We start from the raw sequence: 17,142 nt of genomic DNA, 5'->3' as shown, positions 1-17,142 counted from the left end.
ATAGGATCAGGCTCACACTCCCTGTTTAACCTCACACGAGAAGCATGCAGGAGGTACTAAGGGCTGGTGACAGCTATGGAAATGTATATCCTGCAGAGTCAGTGCCTTCAGGAGAGGTGAGCGAGGGAACAAAAAGCAGGAGAAGGAAGATGAATATCTCACTCAGTTAATTCTCCCAACTGTCTTTGTAAACACTTCCCTGGTTTAAGCAGTTCTCTAAAAGGTAAATTGAGTTTTTACTGGTTAATATATTTGAACTTGCCTTTCATGAGCTATGATATGCCAGTATTTTTCACTCACTTGCCCCTGCCAGTTCAAGCGGTTGTTAAGAGCTGCCATGTCCCCAGATTTTCTCTTTGAGGATGGTAACTCAGGGGATGGGCGGCCAGTGTCAGTAACACATTGAAATCACACACATCCAGTTGATTTAGGAACTTGGTACAGGAGGCAGCCTTACAGCACTTCAAGCCCGTTAGGCCATTCAATTAAGTCAAGGCTGTTCTGCGCCACAACTCCACTTAACCACTTTGGTTCCCTATCCCTTGATACCCTTACCCAACAAAAAGCTAACAATCTCAGACTTCAACTGATTGAGGAACCACATATAGGGAAAGATAGTTCCGGATTTTTACTGCCCTCTGTGCAAAGAAGTACTTCCTGATCTAATTTGTAAATGAGAACAACTCACATTAAAATGGGACCTTTAACATGGTAAAGCATCTTACAGTGCTTCACAGGACTGCTAGAAGAAAACAAATTGAAACGAACCAGCAATGGAGCTATTAGGCCAGGAACATTAGGATATTTGGCTTTAAAGGAGAAGTTAGAGGTTCAAAGGTTGACAATATGGTTGACTCTTGAAAAATGCCCTCTGAACAAGGGCAATTAGGGATGGGCAATAAATGCTGACCTAGCCAGCGACGCCCACATCCCACGAACGAATTTTTAAAAACGGTTTAGGGAAGGAATTACAGAGCTTAGGGTCTAAGCAGCTGAAAGCACAGCCACTAACCATGAGGCAAAGGAAATAAGAGATGTACAAGAAACCAAAAATTTGGAGGAAAAAAAAGATGTTAAATTTTAAAATCGAGGTATTGGTGAATTGGGACCCAATCGTAGGTCAGCAAGCACAGGAGTGATAAACTGGGTGTGAATCAGGATACAGGCAGCAAAGTTTTAGTTGAACTCAAGTTTACAGATGGGAGACTGACCAGGAGAACATTGGAATAGTTGAATCAATAGATAACAGATAAGTAATGGATGAGGATATCAGTAGTACATGGGCTGAGGCAGAGGCGGAGACAAGCAATGTCACAGATATGAAAGTAAGTGATCTTTGTGATAGAGCGGATATGGGATTGAAGCTTAGCTCAGTGTTAAATAAACAGAAAAGTTGGGTTCCCTCTTTCATTGATATGACTTGTGCTTCTAAGGACTGCCTCCTTGTGAGAATTGTTTGTTTCCAGTGAATGCATGACTAGAAGTAATGTTCCAAATTGTTGTCTGATCGATCCATGCAGCCTTGTTGTCATGCGATGAGAAGAATCAATCTGATCCACACGAAACAGAAAGGAGTTATTGCTGTTTTAACAACTGACAATGCAAGCTGAAATAATTATTTTGACTGTTAACAAAGTAATAGTAAGTTCATGATCAACTTGAAATGGAAATACTGGGCTGACCAACACTGGCTCCTGGACAGCTCTGGTTCTGAGTTAGTCAGCTCAGCTGCTGAAGCTTTCAGAAGAATAATCTTTAATTTTGTCCATATGCAACAACATGGGAAACCAACTAGCAATTTCAATTATATACAGACCTGAGGTGCACATAATGTCAAAGGCTCATATCTCCAGCCTGTTCCTAATAATACTTTCACTAAAAAGTTCAATTGATCTAGTAATTCAAATTAAGATGCTGCATTATTTCTGTGTTGTAAATTTTTCAATCATCTTCAAAGAACAGTTCATTGAAAATGGCATTGAACATTATAATCATCAGCCAACATCCCAATTTCTTTTTAAGTTTTTGCAAATACAAAGTGGCCTTGTACCATCTAGTGGCAGGAGCTGAATATTGCAGAAATGCAACAGCTGGATGCAAATATAAACTCTTGCTGGCAGTTGACTGGAAGAACCTTGAAAAAGAGATTAAAAATTTAAAGACAGGACAAGGCCATTTGTCCTGTTGAAGCCTCTGGTGCCCTAACTTTCTCATGCAAATCTATCCCTCCAGAACCCTAACTCTTCTATCTATACCCATCCCATTCAGTAACCTTACTCTTCAATAAAGCTCATCCTTTCTGCACTCTTATCCATTGATTGCTATCTGTCTAGTACTCCAATTTTTTTTTTATTCATTCATGGGATGTGGATATCACTGGCAAGACCAGCATTTATTGCCCATCTCTAATATCACTTGAGAAAATGCCAGTCAGTCACCTTCTTGAACTGCTGCAGTCCATGTGGTGTAGGTACACCCACAGTGCTTTTAGGGAGGGAATTCCAGGATTTTAACCCAGCGACAGTGAAGGAATAGCGATATAGTTCCAAGTCAGGATGGTGTGTGACTTGAAGGGGAACTTGCAGATGGTGGTGTTCCCATGCATCTGCTGCCCTTGTCTCAGGGGTTTGGAAGAGGCTGGTGAATGAACCTTGGTTAGTGTATCTTGTAGATGGTATGCACTGCTGCCACTGTGTGTCAGTGGTGGAGGGAGTGATGTTAAAGGTGGCAGGTGGAATGCCAAACAAGCAGGCTGCCCTGTCCTGCTTGTGTCAAGCTTCTTGAGTATTGCTCAAATGGCACTGACCTGGCAAATGCAGAGTAATCCATCACTCTTGACAGTGCTATCAAGCAGTACTTAATCATAAATAACCTGCTCACTAATGCTCAGTTTGGGCTTGTGCCTTATCAGTAGTATAAGGGCTCTGGGTCATCAGCAGGTGAGTCACTCGCCACAGAGCACCTAGCCTCTGATCTGGTCTATTTGCCACAGTATTTAAGTGGATAGTCCAGTTAAGTTTCTGGCCAAAATGTTCAAGGTGTGGAATTTGATATGATAAACCAATTGAATTTCCAGGACAGATGGTAAGACAATCTTTTGTTGGAGATGGTAATTGCCTGGCACTTGTGTGGCGCAGTTGTTCCCTGCCACTCATCAGCTGAGCCTCAATGTTGTCCAGGTCTTGCAGCATGCTGGCACAAACTGCTTTGGTATCTGAAAAATTGAAAATGGCATTGAACATTGTAATCATCAGCCAACATACCAATTTCTGACCTTATGATGGAGGTAATTGATGGAGCAACTGAAGCTGACTGGGCCTAAGACACTACCCTAAAGAACCCCTGCAACAATGTACTGGGGCTGAGATGACTTGGCCTCCAAGAGCCATCTTCCTTTGTGTTGCATATGACTTCAGCCCATTGTAGAGTTTCCCCCAATTTCCCATTGATTTCAGTGGTACAAACATTCCTTGATATAATATCTGGTCAAATGCTGTCTTGATGTCAGGTGCCATTGCTCTCACCACACCTCTTGAATTCAACTCTTTTGTCCATGCTTGGGCCAAGGCTGTAATGAGGTCAGGAGCCAAGTGGCCCTGCTGGAACCCAAACTGATCATCAGCGAGCAGTTTATTGATGAGTAAGTGCTGCTTGATAGCACTGTCAATGACACCTTCCATCACTTTGCTGATGATTTAAAAGAGTAATTGCCTGGATTGGATTTGTCTTGCTTTTTGTAGATAGGACATATCTGGGCAATTTTCCACATTGTCAGACAGAAATCAGTGTTGTAGCTGTTCTTGAACAGCTTGGCTAGGGGCACGGCTAGTTCTGGAGAACAAATCTTCAACATCAGAGCCTGGATTTTGTCAAGTCCATAGCCTTTGCTGTAAACAGTGCCTTCAGCTTCAGCCATTTCTTGGTATCACGTGGAATGAATCAACTTGACTGAAGACTGGCATCTGTGCTGTTGGGGACCTCAGGAGTAGACCGAGATGGCTCATCCACTCAGCACTTCTGGTTGAAGATGTTTCAACCCAAGCACTGACATGCTGGGATCTGCTATCACTGAGGATGGGAATGTTCATAGGAGCCTCCTCTGCCTTCTGTTAGTTATGAAATTGTTCCCCAGCATTCATGAATAGATTTAGCAGAACTACAAGGCTTTGATCTGATCCATTGGCTATGGAATCGCTTAGCTCTGTCTGCAGCATGTTGCATCCATTGAACAGCATGCATGTAGACTAATGTAGTTTCACCAGGTTGGTATTTTTAGGTATGTCTGGTGCTGCTCCTGATCTGCTCTCCTACACTCTTCCTTGAATCAGCGTTGGTTTGCTGATTTGATGGTAATGGTTGAGTGAGGGATATTGAGGTCCCCAGCATTACAGATGCCAGTCTTCAGCCAATTCAATTAACTCGGCTGAAGGCACTGGATACTACAAAGGCTACAAAGGCTATGGGCCCTGACAATATTCCGGCAATAGTTCTGAAGACTTGTGCTCCAGAACTTGCCGCACCCCTAGCCAACCTTTTCCAGTACAGATCCAATGCTAGCATCTACCCGGCTATGTGGAAAATTGTCCAGGTATGTCCTGTACTCAAAAGGCTGGACAAATCCAAACTGGCCAATTACTGCCCCATCAGGCTACTCTCCATCATCAGTAAAATGATGGAAGGGGTCATCGACAATGCTATCAATTGGCACTTGCTGATGCTCAGTTTGGGTTCTGCCAGGGCCACAGGCTCTTGACCTCATTACAGCCTTGGTTCACATATAAACAAAACAGCTGAACACCAGAGATGAGGTAAGAGTGACTGCCCTTGACATCAAGCAAGCTTTTGACCGAGTGTGGCATCAAGGAGTCCTAGCAAAACTGGAGTCAATGGGAATCAGGGGGAAAACTCTCCACTGGTTGGAGTCATACCTAGCATAAAGGAAGATGCCTGTGGTTGTTGGAGGTCAATCGTCAATCATCTCAGCTCCAGGATATCAATGCAGGTGTTCCTCAGGGTAGTGTCCTAGGCCCAACCATCTTCAGCTGCTTCACCAATGACCTTCCTTCTATCATAAGGTCAGAAGTGGGGATATTCGCTGATGATTGCACAATGTTCAGCACCATTTACGACTTCTCAGATACTGAAGCAATCCAAGTCCAAATGCAGCACGACCCGGACAATATCCAGGCTTGGGCTGACAAGTGGCAAGTAACATTTGCGTCATATAAGTGCCATGCAATGACCATCTCCAACAAGAGAGAATCAAACCATCACCCCTTGATATTCAATGACATTACCATCAGAGAAACCCCAATCCTTGGGGTTTTCAATGACCAGAAACTGAACTGGACTAGCCATTTAAATACTGTAGCTAGAAGAGAAGGTCAGAGGCTAGGAATCATGCAACGAGTAACTCACCTCCTGACTTCCCAAAGCCTGACCACCATCTACAAGGTACAAGTCAGGAGTGTGATGGAATACTCTCCACTTGCCTGAATGAGTGCAGCTCCAACAACACTTAAGAAGCTTGACACCATCCAGGACAAAACAGCCCGCTTGATTGACACCGCACCCACAAACATTCACTCCCTCCACCAACAATGCACTGTGGCAGTGGTGTGCACCATCTACAAGATGCACTGTAGGAACTCCATAGACTGCACCTTCCAAACCCATGACCGCTACCATCTAGAAGGACAAAGGCAGCAGAAACATGGGAACACCACCGCCTGGAAGTTCCTCTCCAAGCCACTCACTGGAAATACATCACCATTCTTTCACTGTCTGTGGGTCAAAATCTGGAATACCCTCCCTAACAGCACAGTGAGTGTACCTACACCACATGGACTGCAGCGGTTCAAGAAGGCAGCTCACCACCAGCTTCTCAAAGAAAATTAGAGGTGGGCAATAAACGCTGACCTAGCCAGTGATGTCCACATCCCTTGAATGTATGAAGAAAAATGCTAGGCCATGAAGTTACAGATTGTGATGGAATACAACTCTGCTGCTGATGGCCCAAGGTGCCTCTTGGGTGTCCCAATTTTGAGCTGCCAGATCTGTTCTGAATTGATCTCATTTAACATGTTAGCAGTGCCACACAACATGAAGAGCATATTCAATGTGAAAACAAGACTTCATTTCCGTAAGGTGACTCCTACCAATACTGTCATGGACTCTGCGACAGGCAGGTTGGTGTGGACGAGGTCATGTAGGTTTTCCCCTCATGTTGGTTCCTTCACCAGCTACTGCAGACCCAGTCTAGTAGCTATGTCCTTTGGGGTTCAGCCAGCTCGGTCAGCAGTGGTGCTCCACTTTTGATGATGGACTTTGAAGTCCCCCACCCAGAGTCCATTCAGTGCCTTGCTACCCTCAGTGCCTATTCCAAGTGATGTTCCACTTGGAGTGCTGACTCATCAGCTGAGGGAAGGCGGTAGGTTGTAATCAACATGAGTCAATATTGAGGATTCCGAAGGCAACTCCTTCGCAGCTGTATACACCTTGCCCTCTCCTCTGATGGGTCTGTCCTGTTGGTGGGACAGGACATACCTAGTAAGGGTGATGGATGAGTCTGGGACATTAGCCGCAAGGTATGATTTGTGAGTATGACTATGTCAGGCTGCTGCTTGACGAGTCTGTGGGACAGCTCTCCCAACTTTTGCACAAGCCCCCCAGATGTTAATGAGGTTGACTTTGCAGGTTTCAGTGGGTGGGTGTGCCTTTATTGCATCAGGCACCTTGGTCGATGCCAGGTGGTCTGTCCACTTTTATTCTTATTATTCTATTGTTGTTTGATATAACTGAGTGGCTTGCTAGGCCACTTCAAAAGACAGGGAGCCATTTGTGAAAACTTGGAGACCGAAGAAAGGCAAAAATTAAGCAGCCTGACAATGATAGCTGTAAATCTGAACCTTGGGGGTGTGCAGGGACAGAGACGAATGGGAGTGTGAAAGGTAGGCATCTTTTAGGTCAGCTATTTCAACAACCATATAACTTTTGTTACTGGTCCTTCGCGGTTTCAATTCATTTGCTTGCCAGTGAGGCACTTCCACTTGAAGGAGTGTGGCAAATACAGTTCTATGAAACCCTGAAATCCAGAAAGATAAATCTTCAGGCACTGCCTATGGATTTGGTGATAGGAGCTTCTGAATTGTGTCAATTGCTGTGTAAAGATTCACCCATCACATGAGACCATCCCTATGCGACTCCCAAATGGACAGAATCATGTTCAGTTCCTGAATAATAACCTACTCCCTCAATATAGTAGTAATATTTATGCTCAAGCCTATGGTTAAAGATTATGTCTCAATTACCTGCAGCTGACAAGCAGCCACCAGCACATCCTGTACATTATTCAGGTTCAGCTCCATCTCAGAGGTGTAGATGAAGTCCAAGATTTTGCACATGGCCATATAGGATATCTCATGTAAAAATATCTCCTTCTCTTGCATCTCCCGCAGCCCACCAGCAAACATCCCCCTGCAAACAGGACAGACACTGATCAGTCTTCACATGGTGAAAATAAAGGGCAAAATCTATATAAGTACTTTCCCACTACATAGAGAAAAATAATTTTATTATTTGAGATGTTACTATTTTCCAAAAACAGGACTTAGTCACATTCCCACCAGCATTATGCATAGCATCCTTCCCAGGTAGGAGTTGAGCAACACCGAATGAGAAGTGCCTATTGTTGTTCTGGAACAACTGGGGTTTTGACTTGATTAGCAGTCTGAAAGTTTAATCAGGGCTGCCTGTCCCAGAAACAATGCAAGTGGATAGATAAAAGTGAGCATGTGGGAGCACTCTAGCTCATTAATCCAGAAAGAATCAGTCCATCACAGCATCCAGAACCCCCCATCACACCAACCAGAATTTCTCGACATGCCATCCAGAACCACAGTCACAACATCTGGAACCTCAATCACACCATAAGGAACCTCAAGTCACAAAATCCAGAACCATAGCCAAAGCAGCCAGAACCTCAGCTATATCATCCTGAGAATCAGCCACAGCATCCGAAACCATGGTCATCGCATCTGGAACCACACCCACATCATCCAGAACATGAGCCACAGCATTCGAAATCTACGTCAGCACATCCAGAACCTCAGTCACAGCATCCGGAACCTCAGCCACAACACCCGGAACCTCGGCCACAGCATCCAGAACCTCGGCCACAGCATCCGGAACCTCGGCCACAGCATCTGGAACCTCGGCCACAGCATCCGGAACCTCAGCCACAGCATCCATAACCTCAGCCACAGCATCCAGAACCTTAGTCACAGCATCCAGAACCTCAGTCACAGCATCCAGAACCTCGGCCACAACATCCGGAACCTCAGCCACAGCATCCAGAACCTTAGCCACAACATCCAAAACCTCAGCCACAGCATCCGGAACCTTGGTCACAGCATCTGGAACCTCGGTCACTGCTTTCAGAGCAATTTACGAACCTATATGGAATCACCAATGACGGTTCAGGCAATCACAGCCCCAGTTCAGTGATTTCTGTGTCAACATATTTCCTCCCGACCAGATCCCCAATTGAAAGAACTTTTGGAGTGAGTATGCAATGATGCCTGCACACTTCCCCTGAAGAACTCAGAAGAAGACAGCCCAACATGGTACTGGAGCCCCATAGCAGTGTTAGAGAGCAAACTAAAAGCTTTCAGCTTATAGAATGTCCTTCCAACTAACTGAGATAGCTCAGAGCCCACATTCCCTAGTGTTATGGGAAAATATCTTTAATGTGAGCAAGTATGATGCCTTAGGTTCAAAAAGAAAGACTTGCTGTTCTATTGTAGTTTTCATGACCTCAGGACGTCCCAAAGTGCTTTACAACCAATGAAGTACTTATGAGGTGTAGTCACTGTTGTAATGCAAGAAATGCAGCAGCCAATGTGTGCAAAGACGCAAGATCCCACAAACAGCAGTGTGATAATGACCAAATAATCTGTTTTTTGTCATGGGATAAATATTAGCCAAACCAGCAGGGGTAACTCCCCTGCTCTTCTTTGAAATAGTGCCTTGGGGTCTCCAGCCTCCACCTGAGAGGGCAGACAGGGCTTCAGTCTAATGTCTCATCCAAAAGTGGTCACCTCCGACCATGCAGCACTTATTCGGATCTGCATTGGAGTGTGTGATTTGAAGGGGCTGAGCTTGCTTCTGAAAATTGGACTTCAGACCCAGTTCTGATTCACAGGAGACACAAGTGCATGGTCAACCAATTTATCTTCAGGGACAAAATGTCATGACCGGGTATGCTGACCTAGTTAGCTTGTGAGGTAAAAGTTAGGGCCACCTTCAGTTTGAACAATAAAACCATAAAACCTACCACTGAAATAACATAGCAGATGGAAGATGGTATTCTGGATAAATGAGATGAAATGGGTTAAAATTTTTGTGATCTGGCAAAATTTTCACCATAAGGTTCATATTTTTTATTATTATTATATATTATTTCAGAAGTTTAAACCCTCTGAACGTGGTAGGACAGGAAGCAGCACTGATGGCATAAATAAAGAATAGCAGTCTAATTCGTAGACAGTCTGAGATAGGGGGAAATCAGATGAGATTCACATGATTTTAGGCAAAAAACTGTAGCAAGCATAGTCCATTGTTAACTATCAAGACAAACAGAAAATAAATAATTGGGTAACAGTGCTTTTCTCCGCAACACTATGATTTGTCGGCACAATAAGTACAACATTTCACAACCACAAAGACACATACCCCCGAACACACACAATCCCAAATACAAGCACACAATATACAAATGCACAACTCCAAAGAATGTGAAACATACATACACAAAACACACACACACACACACACGCACGCAGGCACACATACACACAACCCCCAAACACACTTGCGCTCTCCAAACCCATGCACACAAACCATCAAACCCATGCGCATAACCACTCAAACACACACCTCACCAAAAACACATACCCAATTACCCCGCCAGCCCCAAAAACACACAGCCCTAAACACACAATAACACACCCCACCCCCAAACACACCAAGATACAAACGGACGCAACCCCAAGCATACACAAACAAGTCCATGCGCACACAAACACGCACAAGCACACACACATACATCCAAGCACTGCCAAGCAAACACATACATACAAAGCCACCCACACACCCCAAGTACATACACAACTCCAAACACACACACAAATAATTCACACACCCAAATGCATACTACACTCACACAGAAACACAACGTACACACACGCACTCTCTCAAACTTATACACACTCTAAAATACACACCCTCAAACACACATGCGCACTCTCCCAAATACACATGTGCACACTCCCAAACACACTGCCCCCCTCACACACACACTTCCAAACACACAGATACTCCTTAGACATACAAAAAAACCTCACACATACTTTCACATACACACACATACAACTCCAAAAGCACATACACTGACAAACACACAACCCTTCAAAAACATACCCACCCACAAACATACACACACCCATAAGACCATAAGACCATAAGACATAGGAGCAGAAATTAGGCCATTCGGCCCATAAAGTCTGCTCCGCCATTCAATCATGGCTGATAAGTTTCTCCACCCCATTCTCCCGCCTTCTCCCCGTGACCTTTGATCCCCTTACCAATCAAGAATCTATCTATCTCGGTCTTAAATACACTCAATGACCTGGCCTCCACAACCTTCTGTGGCAACAAATTCCATAGATTCACCACTCTCTGGCTAAAGAAGTTTCTCCTCAACTCTGTTCTAAAAGGTCTTCCCTTTACTCTGAGGTTGTGCCCTCGGGTCCTAGTCTCTCCTACTAATGGAAACATCTTCCCCACGTCCACTCTACCCAGGCCTTTCAGTATTCTGTAAGTTTCAATCAGATCCCCCCTCATCCTTCTAAACTCCATCAAGTATAGACCTAGAGTCCTCAAACGTTCCTCATATGTTAAGCCTTTCATTACTGGGATCATTCTCGTGAACCTCCTCTGGACCCTCTCCAGGGCAAGCATATCCTTCCTGAGATATGGGGCCCAAAATTGCTCACAATATTCTAAATGTGGTCTGACCAGAGCCTTATAAAACCTCAGCAGCACATCTCTGCTTTTATATTCTAGTCCTCTTGAAATAAATGCCAACATTACATTTGCCTTCCTAACTACCACATCAACCTGCAAGTTAACCTTAAGAGAATCCTGGACTAGGACTTCCAAGTCCCTTTGCACTCCAGATTTCTGAATTCTCTCCCCATTTACAAAATAGTCTATGCCTCTATTCTTCCTACCAAAGTGCATGACTTCACACTTCCCCACGTTGTATTCCATCTGCCACTTCTTTGCCCATTCTCCTAAACTGTCCAAATCCTTCTGCAGCCTCCCTGCCTCCTCAATACTACCTGTCCCTCCACCTATCTTTGTATCATCTGCAAACTTAGCCAGGATGCTCTCAATTCCTTCATCTAGATCATTAATGTATAAAGTGAAAAGTTGTGGTCCCAACACTGACCCATGCCGAACTCCACTAGTCACCGGCTGCCATCCTGAGAAGGACCCCCTTATCCCCACTCTCTGCCTCCTGCCAGACAGCCAATCTTCTATCCATGCTAGTACCTTGCCTCTAACACCATTGGCTCTTATCTTACTGAGCAGCCTCCTGTGCGGCACCTTGTCAAAGGCCTTCTAGAAGTCCAAGTAGATAACATCCATTGGCTCTCCTTTGTCTAACCTGCTCGTTACCTCCTCAAAGAATTCTAACAGATTTGTCAGGCATGACCTCCCCTTGATAAAACCATGCTGACTTTGCCCTATTTTACCATGCACTTCCAGGTATTCTGAAATCTCATCCTTAATAATGGACTCTAAAATCTTACCAACGACCGAGGTAAGGCTAATCGGCCTGTAATTTCCCGTCTTTTGCCTCACTCCCTTCTTAAACAGGGGGGGGGGGTTACATTTTCCAGTCCTCCTCAAACATACATTCCCACCCCCTCAAACATACATTCTCAAATACACAGACCCAGTCCCAAAAACCCTTCCCTCTCAAAAACAGACACACAAACCACTCATACATACCATGAACATGGACTCTCCAAAAGCCACCCATACACAACTTCAAAAACCCACCTACCATCAAACGCACATCCAAAATGCACACTCCCAAACATGCAAATTCTCCCCAAAACACACAAACATTCCCAAACACCCAATCTCACACACGCATACACACACAAAGAAATCCACCCCCGAACACAAAGAACACCAAACACATACCTACAACCACACTACATGAGACATGTGCAGTACCTAAAATAGTCACATGATGCTGCCAGAAGTATGCGGTGAGCTTCGATGGACTTCCCCTCTACGATCAGTGTAACATCAAATAGGCTTGCACTGTTTCGGAGTGCGACTAGTCCATTGAGCAGAGACTGGGAATGTGCCGAGCTCTGATAGGTCTGGCTCACTTTTTTCTGACTTTTCTGTTTGTCCTCGTGCTCTTCTGCCATGGTCATTCAAATGCTGCCAATGACACCCATCCTTCAGGAAAATGTTTTGCCAACAGACAGCTTTACACACTGACTCTTCTGAAAAATATTGAAAATGCCCCAAAATCATTCAGCAGGTCAGAAACCAGGCATGTGTTGTTGGAATGTCACAAATTAAAACCAGAATTATCTCTGGATTTGTCTTTTCTGAGTTAGTTACCTGATTGTAGCCAAGAGGACTGATGCCTTGGGTTAGTGAGGATGGAAAATAAGCATCAACACCTAGCCATTATTATTTAACCCCTATTGGAAAAGGGCACCTGTGGTCATCCTAATGAAGACTATGTCAAGGATGCCTCAAACAGTCCTTCATGTGACCAAATACTTTAGACAGACCAAAGTATAGCTGTGAGAGGGGTATTCTAGTACAGTTGCTATCTTGCACGAGTCATTACCTCAGGGAGAGGCAGGCAGAAAATAGTGGAGCAAGGGAGAGAGAAGGGTATAAAGATGGGGTTAGTGAAAGCCAAATAGCAATTTTTCCCTAGCTAATGATTCCATTCCTCTTTCTGGCCACTGTCTCAGGCTGAACCATACATTTTGAAACCTCAGTGTCACATCTCAACCTGAGCTGAACTTCCAACTCTGATCCTCTCCATCACAAAGTATCCTGGTTGACGCCAACTTTGCCCCTATTCTTTCATCCCACTATGTGAGCCCTATCTTGTCCTTACCCAACACTCTCACATTTCCTTGTCTATGAAAAAGCAGGAGCCCAGCTGACCTTGAGTATTGATATTCAGTGGATACCTAGGTAAACGTATTGCTCCCTGCTGTACCAATTATATCAGATCAGTAAAGGCAGGGATGTACCTGGGACTTTCCTGCACTGTATGGCTCAGCACAACACCTTGTAATGCACTGAGGCATCAAGGGTCCTTTCACTCCAACATCATAAGCTGTAACTTTTTATCATTATTATCCTTAAACTAGATGTTGGAAAGATTGCCTTTAAACTGTGACATCTGCTATAATCCACACAGTACAGGTATGAGGTTTTACTTCACGGTACCCTATTCAGCCTCCATGAAGTCAACTAGGATACATACAGGAAACCCCATCACTCCAATAAACTCAGCATTTTTATTACTGTCCTCTCCTTTCTTGAAGGTGTCAACTCCTAATGAGTTTTATGGCCCACAAGCATCTGTCACCTGTCCTCTATTACCTTACCATAAACGTATGAGCCTCTCAACCATGGGAGGCATTGCAACTGGGAAGATCCTCATTTGAAATTCAAGTAAAGTCACTAGGGGCCAAAAACACAGTGATCAGGAGCTAGGACCTTGCTGAACTTCCCATCCCAAGCCCAGAGAGAGTACTGTTCTGTACTGATATCAGTGCTTAAATCGGCTTAAGTGCAGAATGGCCCTGCCTTTTCCCATTAGGGAATCTTTATCAGGTATTGTAAAGACAACCCACATTGCTTATTACAAACATCTAGGAGTACAGTTTGGGCATAGAGTGTGAAGCTGGGAGTTTGGTGAGTGAGGGAATCTCAAGGGTCTCTTTCTAAAATTTACTCTTGTTTGCATTTTGCATTTAAGCAAAATTTACTATTTAAGTTTAAGTTTCTTCAAGTCTTAAACAGGGATAAACAAACTCTCTACTGGAGAACAGCTGTAAGTAGTTAAATAGGGAACTAGTTTAATCTGGTTTCTGCAGCTGTAGCAGACTCATTTCAAGTTTTAGATAGTATAAATACAGAGGTCTGGGGTGCAGTTTGGGCACATAGTTGAGAGAAATTGAATGTGAGGGAGTTTGGTGAAGGAGATGCTCCTTTCTTTTCAGCCTCCACTAGTTAGTGAGTATTTTTCCTTTGTCTCCAAGCTAGGAGAGTGCAACTCAACTCATAAGCTGATTGGTCAGTAAGTATCCATATGGGGGAATAATAGAATGTGCTGTGCAGAAGTAAAACATAAAAGTTCTAAATAACCCTTAATTACCTGCAGGAGAACAGAAGGAGCTGATTGGTGAGTGTAAGTCTGTAATTCTACTATCAACTAGTTTAAAAGTAAATTTAAGGTATGCCTGGGCTCCTATGGTATGTGGGAAGCTGTGGACACTTCATGTGGCCTTGATGAATATGTCTGCAGTAAGTATCACCAGCTGCAGAAACTTGAGCTCCAGGTTTTGGAACTCAAGTGGTGGCTGGAGTCACTTTGACATATCCATGAGGCTGAGGAATACATGACTAGGGAGATGAACACAACATAGGTTAAGAACATGAAAGCAAAGAGGGAATGGGTGACCACAAAAGTCTAGGAGGGCTGGCAGATAATGCAAGAGTCCTCTGAGTCTATTTTGCTCATGAACCGGTTTACCATTTTGGACACTGGTGAGGGTGTTGGTTTCTCAGAGGTATGAGGCAACAGCCAGGTTTGGGGAACCATGGTGGCTCAGTTGCACAGGAAGGAAGAAGAATGGAAAAGAAATAGTGGTAGGGGATTTGATAGTTAGGGGGTTAGACAGGTGTTTCTACAGCAGTAGAAGTGACTCCAGGATGGTAGATTGCCTCCCTCATGCCAGGATCACGGATGTCACAGACCGACTGTAGGACATTCTTATGTGGGAGGCTCAACAGCCAGAGGTTTTGGTTCATATTGGTATGAACAACATAGGAGGGAAGAGGTCATGAAAGCAGATTTTAGGGGCCTGGGTAAGGCATTAAAAAGCAAGATCTGAGTTAGTAATCTCTGGATTACTCCCAGAGCCTTGTGCTAGTGAGCATAGGAATAGGAGGTTAAGCTGATCAATATTTGGCTGGAGAGATGTTGCAGGAGGGAGGGCTTCAGATTCCTGGGGCACTGGGACCAGCTCTTGGGGAGATGGGGCCTATACAAGCTGAACAGTTTGCACTTCAATTGGCCGGGACCAATATCCTCGCCAGGAGATTTGCAAATGCTGTTAGGCAGGGTCTAAACTAGTTTGGCAGGAGAATCTGAGGGTAAACTCAGATGGAGCAAAATTGGAAATGGAAGGTAGAAAATTAATGAGCAAGTCTGGAAGGCAGAGGAAACAAAGGTTAGAGAATAAAAAAATAAGTTTGGCAGTTCTCTTATACTTCAATGCAAGTATAACAAATAAAGCAGATGAGTTGAGGGCACAAATACAAATCTGGTAGTATGACAATGTAGCAATACAGAGACATGGCTTAAAGAGGGACAGGAATGGCGGCTCTTACAGGGTTTTCAGACAAGATAGAGAGGGGGATAAGAAGGAGCAATTTTGGTTAGAGAAGCAGTTACAGTTTGGGGAGGGATGATATGTTAGAAGCATCACAATTGAGTCATTTGGATTTTTAAAAATCTAATTCATGGATGTGGCCTTCACTGGCTAGGCCAGCATTTATTGCCCATCCCTAACTGCCCTTGAGAAGGTGGTGGTGAGCTGCCTTCTTGAACCGCTGCAGTCCATGTGGTGTAGGTACACCAACAGTGCTGTTAGGTAAGGAATTCCAGGATTTTGACCCAGTGACAGTGAAGGAACGGCGATATATTTCCAAGTCAGGATGGTGAGTGACTTGGAGGGGAACTTCCAGATGGTGGTGTTCCCATCTATCTGCTGTCCTTGTCCTTCTAGATGGTAGTGATCGTGAGTTTGGAAGGTGCTGTCAAAGGAGCCTTGGTGAATTCCTGCAGTGCAACTTGTTAGTGGTACACACTGCTGCTACAGTACATTGCTGGTGGAGGGAGTGAATGTTTGTGGATGTGGTGCTAATTAAGCGGGCTGCTTTGTCCTGGATGATGTCAAGCTTGGGGGAGTTGCATTCCTCCAGGCAAGTGGAGAGTATTCCATCATACTCCTGACTTGTGCCTTGTAGATGGTGGGCAGGATTTGGGGAGTCAGGAGGTGAGTTACTTGTCGCACAACTCCTAGCCTCTGACCTGCTCTTGTAGCCACAGTAATTTTATGGCTAATCCAGTTCAGTTTCTGATCAATGGTAACCCCCAGGATGTAGATGGTGGGAGATTCAGTGATAATGTCATTGGACATCAAGAGGCAATCTCTCCTTTGCCTCCACCTATCACTGGTCCTCCATTCAGCTTCACCTGTCCAACCCCCTTTAAACAGCTTATATTTCACCACATTTCAATTTCTCTTTAGTTCTAATGAAGAGTCATATGGATTCCAAACATTAACTCCGTTTTCCTCTCCACAGATGCTGTCAGACCTGCTGAGCTTTTCCAGCAATTTGTCTTTGTTTCAAATTTCCAGCATCTGCAGTATTTTGCTTTTCACAGAATCACACAGTGCAGAAGAGGCCCTTCAGCCCATTGAGTCTGCACCAACACATGAGAAACACCTGATCTACCTACCTACCTACCTAATCCCATTTACCAGCACTTGGCCCATAGCCTTGAATGTTATGATATGCCAAGTGCTCATCCAGGTACTTTTTAAAGGATGTGAGGCAACCCGCCTCCACCACCCTCCCAGGGAGTGCATTCCAGACTGTCACCATCCTCTGGGTAAAAACGTTTTCCTCACATCCCCCTGCCCCCCCAAGCCTCCTGCTCCTCACCTTGAACTAATGTCCCCTTGTGACTGACCCTTCAACTAAGGGGAACAGCTGCTCCCTATCCACCTT

At 44.5% G+C, this 17,142-nt stretch overlaps 1 protein-coding gene across 6 annotated transcripts in view; it reads right to left on the bottom strand.

The window, feature by feature from the left end:
* Positions 1–17,142, bottom strand: part of klhl22 (kelch-like family member 22) — a 52,899-nt gene that overhangs the window by 19,973 nt on the left and 15,784 nt on the right. For 3 of the 6 annotated variants that reach the window (XM_041202400.1, XM_041202397.1, XM_041202399.1), the window contains 2 exons: positions 12,310–12,590; positions 7,311–7,476 (listed from right to left, as the gene is read on the bottom strand). In XM_041202400.1, coding sequence (XP_041058334.1) covers positions 7,311–7,476; positions 12,310–12,518 — 375 coding nt within the window. In that variant the 5' untranslated portion in view covers positions 12,519–12,590. Of the gene's footprint in view, positions 1–7,310; positions 7,477–12,276; positions 12,591–17,142 lie in introns of all 6 variants that reach the window. The other 3 variants (XM_041202402.1, XM_041202398.1, XM_041202401.1) reach the window with 3 other exon arrangements.

This window comes from Carcharodon carcharias, chromosome 13, assembly GCF_017639515.1.
Source record: "Carcharodon carcharias isolate sCarCar2 chromosome 13, sCarCar2.pri, whole genome shotgun sequence".
Taxonomy (NCBI): domain Eukaryota; kingdom Metazoa; phylum Chordata; class Chondrichthyes; order Lamniformes; family Lamnidae; genus Carcharodon; species Carcharodon carcharias.
Note: the sequence above shows the minus strand (reverse complement) of the source record. Positions and strands in the feature narration are given on the sequence as shown.